Source organism: Ruditapes philippinarum, unplaced genomic scaffold, assembly GCF_026571515.1.
Source record: "Ruditapes philippinarum isolate M1 unplaced genomic scaffold, ASM2657151v2 ctg5596_1_1_1_1, whole genome shotgun sequence".
NCBI classification, from domain to species: domain Eukaryota; kingdom Metazoa; phylum Mollusca; class Bivalvia; order Venerida; family Veneridae; genus Ruditapes; species Ruditapes philippinarum.
In genome coordinates this window covers 27495-37585 of record NW_026856890.1, presented here as the reverse complement: position 1 = coordinate 37585, position 10091 = coordinate 27495, and the positions used below count along the sequence as shown (strand labels likewise).

General features: G+C 33.6%; 1 protein-coding gene across 1 annotated transcript; it reads left to right on the top strand.

The window, feature by feature from the left end:
• The first annotated feature begins 1955 nt into the window (after positions 1 to 1955).
• LOC132748031 (intermembrane lipid transfer protein VPS13A-like) lies at positions 1956 to 9764 on the top strand. The gene is made up of 3 exons (XM_060737576.1): positions 1956 to 2100; positions 7796 to 7924; positions 9741 to 9764. Exons 1-3 carry the CDS (start codon positions 1981 to 1983, stop codon positions 9762 to 9764), a joined length of 273 nt encoding a protein of 90 aa, XP_060593559.1. The 5' UTR covers positions 1956 to 1980.
• Positions 9765 to 10091: the final 327 nt, after the last annotated feature.

Below are 10091 nucleotides of genomic sequence, written 5' to 3'. Positions count from 1 at the left end.
CCATAATTTTTCTTTTTTTTACATCACACTTTAAAATTAAAATCAACACAGTAATAACAATTAGTCACTTCAATTTTCTTTTCTTTTAGTAAAAGCACTGTAGACTTGGAATAAAGAAAAATGCAGTTTTTGGACCAAACCCCAACAATTTTACATGGATTTTAAGCTTTCTTCTATTCTTAACCATTAACCTATTGACTTTGAATAATGGATTTGCCCTGATTCAAAATTTGGAACAGTCCATCAAAGTTTAAGGGGTTTAAATATCAAAATACAAATATTGAGCTTACTACAGGATAGAGCCTGATCAGATTGTGTAGATTTGCAGACTGATTAGTTGTGCTTCATACTCTTGATGTGGTAACAAAGTCTAATCACTGTTTGTAACAGCAGGTTAAAGGTCAAGGACAAAAGGTCAAGAACAAAAGGTCAAGAACATGACCTTTAGAATGGGAATAATTATAATATACAACACGGTAGTTCTGTTTAAAACAATAATTCACAGTCTTGATATTGTTACTTTAGAACAATTCTACTTCACCACAAATCTTGAGGAAAATAAAAGATTTAACCCAGTTACCTCCCTTATGCCATTTGCTCTTTGTTCTACATGTATATTTAGTATTTATGGTCATTTTTCTGTTTGAATGAGATAATTTTTTTGTTGGAGAATGTAGAAAATATTTTTATTTGAGTTTGTTATTATGTATGATAGGTGAATACATGTGTTAACTATTATGTTTATACTTTTATATTCTATTAATATATAATAGCAACATAGTATGATATACATGTATATAGTTTTATGTTCTATAAATATAGTAACATAATCTGTTATGAGTAAGTTTAAGTTGATGCATGAATTAAAGGCGCATTAAGCCTTAGAAATTAATATATTTTTCTTTCCATAGAAAGTTCAAACATTTATTTTATAGTGTTGTGACAATGGATTTAGAACATGTAAGATTCTTAACAGCTGAAAAACAGCACTAAATGTGAAATAGTCTGTGATATTAGAAGCAAAATGTAAACAAACTGGTATTTTGACTCCTATACAAAATACATAATCACTATATCTTTACTAATTGCCAAAAAGTAACAGAAACAAAAGATGGCTCAGCAATATGGCCAATGAATAACTTTTTGAAAAAAATGAAACCGGATACCAAAAATATCAAGCTTTTGAAAAAGAAAAAAATGTGTGCATTTCTTAGCCTTAATGGGCCTTTAATATGAATGTTTATGTTTCAAAACTTAATATGACTATGCTACAATCATTTGTTATTCACATAAATTTTAATGCTGGAGACATGAATGGTTACATTATTGTTATGAATGGCACTGTTATTGGTATGAATTTCTGTGCAGCAAACATGGGTATCTTGGTAACAAACATGGATATTTTGGAAACAGACATGAATGGTAATATAACAGACATGATGAATGTTAATATAACAGATATGAATGTTAATATAACAGACATGAATGGTAATATAACAGACATGAATGTTAATATAACAGACATGAATGGTAATATAACAGACATGAATGATAATATACCAGACATGAATGTTAATATAACAGACATGAATGGTAATACAACAGACATGAATGGTAATATAACAGACATGAATATTAATATAACAGACATGAATGGTAATATAACAGACATATTTGGTAATATAACAGACATGAATGTTAATATAGCAGACATGAATGTTAAAATAACAGACATGAATGGTAATATAACAGACATGATTTTTAATGTTTATATTGAAATATATTGATATGTTATAAAGATAAAAGGCTAATTTGCAAACATGACTTTGATGTTACAAATTGAATTTTCTAGGGCATGAAAATGAATGATTAATGTTATTATCTTAATGACCTTTTAACCGATTTGTTTCTGACATTTTTCTATTGTTTCTTGTTTTACTTTGTGCATTTTTTGCATTATGTAGGAGTTATGTTTTTCAGATGATATTGAAAGTTCCATCAATAGTGGTAAAGATCGAGGGAGGTGTTGGTAACCGAACTGTACCGTTACTTATCACTGAGATGTCATTCCAAGGTGAAGTCAGGGACTGGTCAGGAAAGGTAACTATACTGTAGATAGTTCCTGATTTATACAATATTTACCTCCCTTGCCAAAAGTAGGAGCCATTTTTAGGGTGTAAATATTCTATATGATATAATAGACAAGATACATGAATGCAAAAATCCATATAAACACCAGATTCATGTGAATTGTCAAATTCTTTTATACATATGCAGCAGATTTTTTTATAGCACCAATATGCAAAATATTTTATCAGTTTTTAGCTCGACTTTTTGTTGTTTTTTATTTTTAAAAAAAGAAAAAGAGTAGAGGTATTGTTATAGTCGCGGCGGTGTTGCCGTCCGCAAACTTGTACCTGGATCATAACTTTTTTATTTCTTGGTGTATTGTCTTCATACTTAGTCACAACAACCCTTGGGACAAGACCTTTCAGTAAACCACACTTACCTTGACCTTCATCCATAAATGACCTTGACCTTCAAGGTTAAAAGTCCAAATTTTGCTTGTTCATGCTGTTATTGGCTGTAACTTTGTTATTTTTGAATGGATTGTCATTAAACTTGAACATAATAATCTTCAAGGATATCCCTTAAAAATAACCCGACAGACCTTCACTCATAAATGACCTTGACTTTGAAGGTCAAATTATTGAAATTTTCATGTTTTTGGTTATTATTGGCTGTAACTTTGTTATCCCCCGCCGATGGAATCGGGAGGGGGATATAGCTTTGGCGTTGTCCGTCCGTCCACACTACTGAATAAGGATAGAGGGCCATCTAACTGTAAACAGAACAAAAGAGAATAATAGAGTTCATTCGGTAACAATAGAGTAAAGGGCCATTGGCCCTTTATTAAACAATAGAAAATAACAAAAGAAATGGCCCTTTATTCCATTTCGGCCGGACATCCGTCCGACCATTCGTCCGTCCGAATTTCGTTTCTCTGCAACTAATGGCTGGAATTTAACGAAACTTTATGGGAATGTTGATCAGCATGTGAAGTTGTGCACCTGGGTATTTTCGTCTGGATATTTTTAGTATTTTTAGAGTTATTGCCCTTGACTTAGTAAAATTTTGTAATTTTCAACTTGTGTCGCATGTAACTCAAAAAGTATTTGACCTAGAGTCATGAAACTTTACAGGAATGTTGATCAGTATGTGTAGTTGTGCACCTGGGTATTTTCGTCTGAATATTTTTAGTATTTTTAGACTTATAATTATTGCCCTTGACTTAGTAAAATTTTGCAATTTTCAATGTGTCGCATGTAACTAAAAAAGTATTTGACCTAGAGTCATGATACTTTACAGGAATGTTGATCAGCATGTGTAGTTGTGCACCTGGGTATTTTCGTCTGGATTTATTTAGTATTTTTAGAGTTATTGCCCTTGACTTAGAAAATGTTTGCAATTTTCAACATGTGTCGCATGTAACTCAAAAAGGATTTGACATAGAGTCATTAAACCTTATTGGAAAGTTGTTCAGGATATTTAGTTTGTTCCTGGGGTTTCGCTTGTGGATTTATCCAGTATTTGTAGAGTTATTTCCCTTAACTTAGTAAAAACTGTTTCATTATGTTGTTATTTGATTCTTGAGTGCTTGAGTTAGAATCGACCAACTTTACAGGAATAATGATCAACATCACTAAATTTAAGGAATAATGATTCACCTCACTGTGAAGCTATGAACTTGGGACTTTGCATGTGGATTTTTTTCAGTTTTGTTAGAGTTATTGCCCTTGCATTACAGTAGTATAAATTTGCAATTTTCAACTTGGGGTTTTATTCAGTATTTGTAAAGTTCTTGCCCTTTACTTAGTAAAAAGATTTTTAGTTTTCAAAAAATATTTGACCTAGAGTCATAAGATTGACAGAACAGTGGCGCGGTGGGGGCACCCGTGTCCTATGAACACAGTTCTAGTTTTTATTAAAGAAGAATTAAAATGATTTGTTACAATAACATTTAAAGATATTTGAAAATTTCGTTGTGCGTCGTCAGCAATTTCTTTAAACAACATCTCCTCAGAAACAAATGACTGCACAGCAATCAAACTTTACAGGAATGATCCTAGGGTGGTCCCCTGCCAAAGTTGATCAAATGGTTTCGGTCTGTTGCATAAGTAGGTCACAGGGCCAGAAAAGGAGTTTCAAAAATGCAAAATTAAAAAATTTTGTCTGAAAGTACAAGGCCTAGAGCTTTGATATTTGGTATATGATATAACCTATAGGTCCTCTACCAAAATTGTTCAAATTTTAGCCCTGGGGTCAAAATTGGCCCCACTCCAGGGGGTCATAGATTTTCCTTATATGTATATAGTGAAAACTTAAAAATTCTTCTTGTTTTCTTGTTTGAAGGTACAAGGCTTCAAGTTCAAAGAATATTACAGTTTATGCCATGATTAATATATAAATAAAGCCTTATGTCTTCAGTTGTTGTGTTAATAATAACCAGTACTCAGCGGGGGATATAAATTCAACGAATTTGCTTGTTATTTTTGAATGGATTGTCTTCAAACTTGAACATAATAATCTTCAAGGATAACCCTTAAAAAATAACCCAACAGACCTTGACCTTCACTCATTAATGGCCTTGACTTTGTTTTGGCTGTAACTGGCTGAAACTTTGCTATTATTGAAGGGATCAACTTCATATTATAACAGAACACTAAAGGACAAGACCTTGTTGTTTATCGTGACTTCACCATGTGACTTCACCATGTGACTTCACCACGTGACACCACCACGAGACACCACCACGTGACACCACCACGTGTCTCCACCACGCGACTCCACCGCGCGACTCCACCGCGCAACTCCACCGCGCAACTCCACCGCGTGACACCACCGCCTGACTCCACCACGTGACTCCTACACGTGACTCCACCACGTTACACAACCATGTTAAACAACCAAGTGACACCACCACAAGACTCCACCACGTGACTCCACCACATGACTCCACCAAGTGTCTCCACCACGTGACACCACCACATGACTTCACCACGTGACTCCACTACGTGACTCGACCATGTGACTTCACCACGTGATTTCACCACGTGACTCCACCACGTGACTTCACCATGTGACTCCACCACGTGACTTCCACGTGACTCTACCACGTGACACCACCACATGACTCCACCACATGTCTCGACCACATGACTCCACCACTTGACTCCACCATGTGACTCCACCACGAAACTCCACCATGTGACACCACCACGTGACTCCACCACGTGTCTCCACCAAGTTTCTCCACCACGTGTATCTATTTATAGAATTTTCTATTTATAGAATTGCGTGTCTCTATTTATATATATATAAATTAGTATATTTATATATAAAAAATATATAGACAAAACTAATGTGACAAGACAGAATGATTAATTTTATAAAAAGGAAACGTTAAGTTTTTTTTTCAAACATTTCTTTGTTTGCTTTTAGAGAAGGTAAAAAGTCGAGCGTTGTCCCCGCCCGGCGGTGGCTCTTGTTCATGAATACGATAGAATTCTGAGATATCTTGGTCGTCAAAACTTCAAATAAATTTTCTGCATTACGTCATATGGCAACAAAAATGGTATGAAGAAATTTCTGATTGGCGTCCGCGCCAAAGCGCGGCGCCCCTTTATGGAATGAAATCAGATTTTGTGAAAGGGCGACAGCAACTTCTCGAGCCTTTTAGTCGGTCATAATAAAAGCCGATTATTCCGATCGGTATGAGGCTGCTTGATTATAATGTCGCGATATGTACCATGAATAGCGAACTGGAGAATTTTGCAATGCAAACATTTTCAAATGAAATAACCTTTTCCGTCAATAAATCGCACTCTTCGGGGCTTTATATTGATCATTTTGTAGTTCATAGTACGTTATTGTTGTACATTTATCCGAAAGCTATAAATAGAATGGTGAGTTGATGATTAAACATTCCGAAAATCTATTTATAGAGGGATGTACTCCTATCAGAACATCCCGGTCTCTTCCGGTCTATTTTGACCGGGATTTACTAGTGACCGGCGAACAGTATCACACGTTTATTGTCCGGTCTCTCCCGGATTTGGAGTAGATGTTTGATATCGTTACAGAACAGAACAAATATCAACTTTGAAACATTTTATTTAATTTGTTATTCGTGTTTAGTAAAGATGCCGAGGAATTTTCAAAGTTACAAATTAGATTATATGAATTATTCAATTGATTGATAATTTAAAAAATAATAAAGAAAAATACGAATGTACATGTACATTGTTTAAGAATAAGCAATATTATATCTTGAAAGATTAACCATAATTTACTGACTTTTTCCAGTTAAGTTTTGACTTATAATCATCGGTCAATATGACAATTGAATTCTTAAAACTTATTTTACAATTTAATAAAAAAAATGGTAGAAAACGTAAAATCTCAGTATTGAAATAGCACATAAAACACAAAAAAGAAAAGAAAACAATATTCAAAAAATCTGTATTTTTTTTATTAAAATAGATATTACATGTATAATTATTGTATAATAAACAATTATGCTCAGCATGATCAACATGGTAATATAACCAGTGTCATATTTTTACTAAGTGTGAACAGATACAGTGTAACTTCCGAAAACCGAACACCCATGGGACTTGTCAAAAAGTTCGGATTTCAGAGGTTTCCGGAATTCAAAGGTTTATGATAATGTGGACGAAACTAAGCCACTTAATATCACTAAATGTCAAGGAAGATGTGGCCATAACTGTAATATCATATATAATAGTCTTTTAATCAAGATAAAGATGTGAATGAAAAAAATACATTTTTATCTTACACCTGCAAATGCTTTTGAATTTCTATCAGTTTGTAGAAATGTTGTTAATTGCATAAACTTACATATCGTCCGATGCTAGTTAATTAATTGTTACATCAAATGCAATAAAAATCCCTAAAGACGTTTGATGCATACATTGTCCCAACTAATTGTGATTTAATCCGCTGATAAACACTTCAAATTAACTGACCGCGGTAAATTACTTTGATTAACCGCATCACTTTCACAGTTTGTGATTTTAACGCGTGTCAAATTACACGATCACCGCTAATTAGTAAACAATCGATAGGGAGATTAAATCTTCCTGCAGGGTAAACATTCTCGATTTACAATGTATTTCACACCTTTGGATATTTCCGGTTTTCGGAGGTAAAATTGCATTGATTTGACTCTAATTCTACAAAAATATCGTCCGGAATTCAGAATTTAGAAGTTCCGGAATTCAGAAGTATTATATTAATAGAAAATAGAAGGGAAAAAATCGGGACCGAAATAATTGTTCGGTTTTTAGAAGTTTCCGGATTTCAGAAGTTCCGGAATTCGGAATTTACACTGTACCTTAAGAGGGGTCTTCGCTAATAGCGATAACATAATGAGGGACAATTACACAAGTGTGCTGTTGATCATACGTTACACATATGGATTATAAATGATTGTTTACATGTATATCCGTTGCTATTGATAATCACGATCTTAAAGAAATAACAAGTAATATTCTAATCTCTAACATGCCAATCAAAGTTCATAATGGACAAAGTCTTTCGTCCGTTCATTGATAAGTGATATACTATTCTGGTAAAAACAAATTAACAATTGAAAAGTTGTCATCATAATTATGTCTACTAGTTCATCTTCACTTCCTGCATTTCTTGCTTGGACGCCCTTTGATGCTTTGCATCAATGCTTTTCTTGTTTTATATTGTCTTGTTATTTCAGCTATATGTAGAGAGTAGACTTTTGCTGGAAGTGGCTTATTACAACGAGAAAATGTCCGTATGGGAACCACTAGTGGAACCAGTGTTTCATGAGGGTAAATACCGGAGATGGGTTCAACTCGGTCTTAAGGTTAGTTATTTCATAATATATGAAACCACTATAACCATTATAACTTCAATCTATTCGGCTGATTTCTTTGAAATTCGGTCATTGACAATAATAATAATCACAATTCATATAAAAAAATTTATCCTTTTCGGCGGGGGATATAGAAATAGTCTCCGTCCGTCTGTCCTTCCGTCCGTCCGTCCATCCTTCCGTCCGACATTTTTGTCTGGAGCATATCTCAAAAAGTATTTGAGGTATCAACTTGAAACTTCATAGGTGGATAGCGGTGCAGTGCACAAGAATGATAACTCTACCTGCATAATTTTTGAGTTATTGCCCTTTGTTATTTTTCAAAATTAATTTTTGTCCAGAGCATAACTCAAAAAGCCTTTGAGATATCAACATGAAACTTCTTATGTGCATAGATCTCACTCAGGAGGTGTGCAGTGCACAAGAGTGATAACTCTACCTTTCATAATTTTTGAGTTATTTCCCTTTATTTTTCATACTTAATTTTTCACCTGAGTGGAACATAACTCAAAAAGTGTTGGAGATATCAACATGAAATGTCATAGGTGGATAGATCTTATTGAGGAGGAATGCTGTGCGCAAGAATGATAACTCTTGGCTATATAATTTTTGAGTTATTGTTCTTTTTCATACTATTTTGTAGGGAGCTTATCTCAAAAAGTATTTGAGGTATCAACTTGAAACTTCATAGGTAGATGGATCTCATTGAGTAGGAGTGCAGTGCACAAGAATGATAACTCTACCCTGCATTATATTTGAGTTATTGCCATTTGTTATTTTTCAAAATTAATTTTTGTCCAGAGCATAACTCAAAATGCCTTTGAGATATCAACATGGAACTTCATAGGTGCAAAGAGCTCACTCAGGACTTGTGCAGTGCATAAGATTGATTACTCTACCATTCATAATTTTTGAGTTATTGCCCTAAAGTTGTTATTTTTCATACTTAATTTTTCACATAAGTGGAGCATAACTCAAAAGTGTTTGAGGTGTCAACGTGAAATGTCATAGGTGGATAGATCTTATTGAGGAGGAATGCTGTGCGCAAGAATGATAACTCTTCCCTATATAATTTTTAGTTATTGCCCATTGTTCTTTTTCATACTCTTTTGTAGGGAGCTTATCTCAAAAAGTATTTAAGGTATGAACTTGAAACTTCATAGGTGGATAGATTTTACTGAGGAGGGGTGCAGCACACAAGAATGATAACCTATCCTGCATTATTTTTCAGTTATGGCCTTTGTTATTGTCAGCCATCAGTATTCACATAGGTTTCAAATCTGTAATCACTTCAGCCATCAGTTTTAATTACTAAAAGACCTCTTAAAATTGAATTATTCTGCTCTACAATATATACATTCTTCCAATGAGCAAACACATTCAGCGGGGGATGGCCATGTTGATATGGCTCTTGTTCAAATTTATAGCCCTTGGGTCAAAATTGGCCCCTGCCCCAGGGGGTCATTGATTTTCCTCACATTTATATAGTAAAAACAACAAAAAATCTTCTATTATAATAGCATTGCCTAGTGAACACCTATACAAATTGATTTAATCATACATCTTTGATCCAAAAATTGATCCCTTCAAATGACTTGCTTTAGCATTTAAGAATTGTGACTTTTTCTAGAAATTTAGTTGAGTGATATAGGGCCATTATGTGCCCTCTTGTATTGTTTTGTACATTCTACAGTTGACTGTTTCATTATTTTTATTGACCTGAGACAATTGTGGCTGATTACTGCATTAAACAGGGTCATTTAATATACAGGGTACATATATAAAATAAGCACTTGACTATATACAGATGTATACAGGGTACAAACTATAAAATAAGAACAAGAACTACAAGAAACATTTATAAAACAAGACTTTTAATAAATATTGCCAACAATAGAAGCTAAAACTGTTTTGACTACTGTATAAAAAAAAGCTTTGAAAAAACTTCACCTTATAAACCAATATTTTAAATACATTTTCACAAGCAATACTGGTCCTCTACACAATATGCTCTTAACTCTTAAATGTAAAGTCAGATATTCTAAGTCAATGAAGTTGGAATCATTCTTTCAATTTAACTTGTTTAATGTTATTATAAGTAATTATTATCACAAAATAATATGTGATAAAAAGTGTAACGACGGGCCTATATTTTGTC

Bases quoted from the DNA above. Each gene is read 5' to 3' on its own strand.
- LOC132748031 (XM_060737576.1), top strand. From the start codon at position 1,981: ATGATATTGAAAGTTCCATCAATAGTGGTAAAGATCGAGGGAGGTGTT. The intron at 2,101-7,795 runs GTAACTATACTG...TTGTTATTTCAG, and splicing joins TCAGGGACTGGTCAGGAAAG to CTATATGTAGAGAGTAGACT. The intron at 7,925-9,740 runs GTTAGTTATTTC...GACTATATACAG, and splicing joins GGGTTCAACTCGGTCTTAAG to ATGTATACAGGGTACAAACT.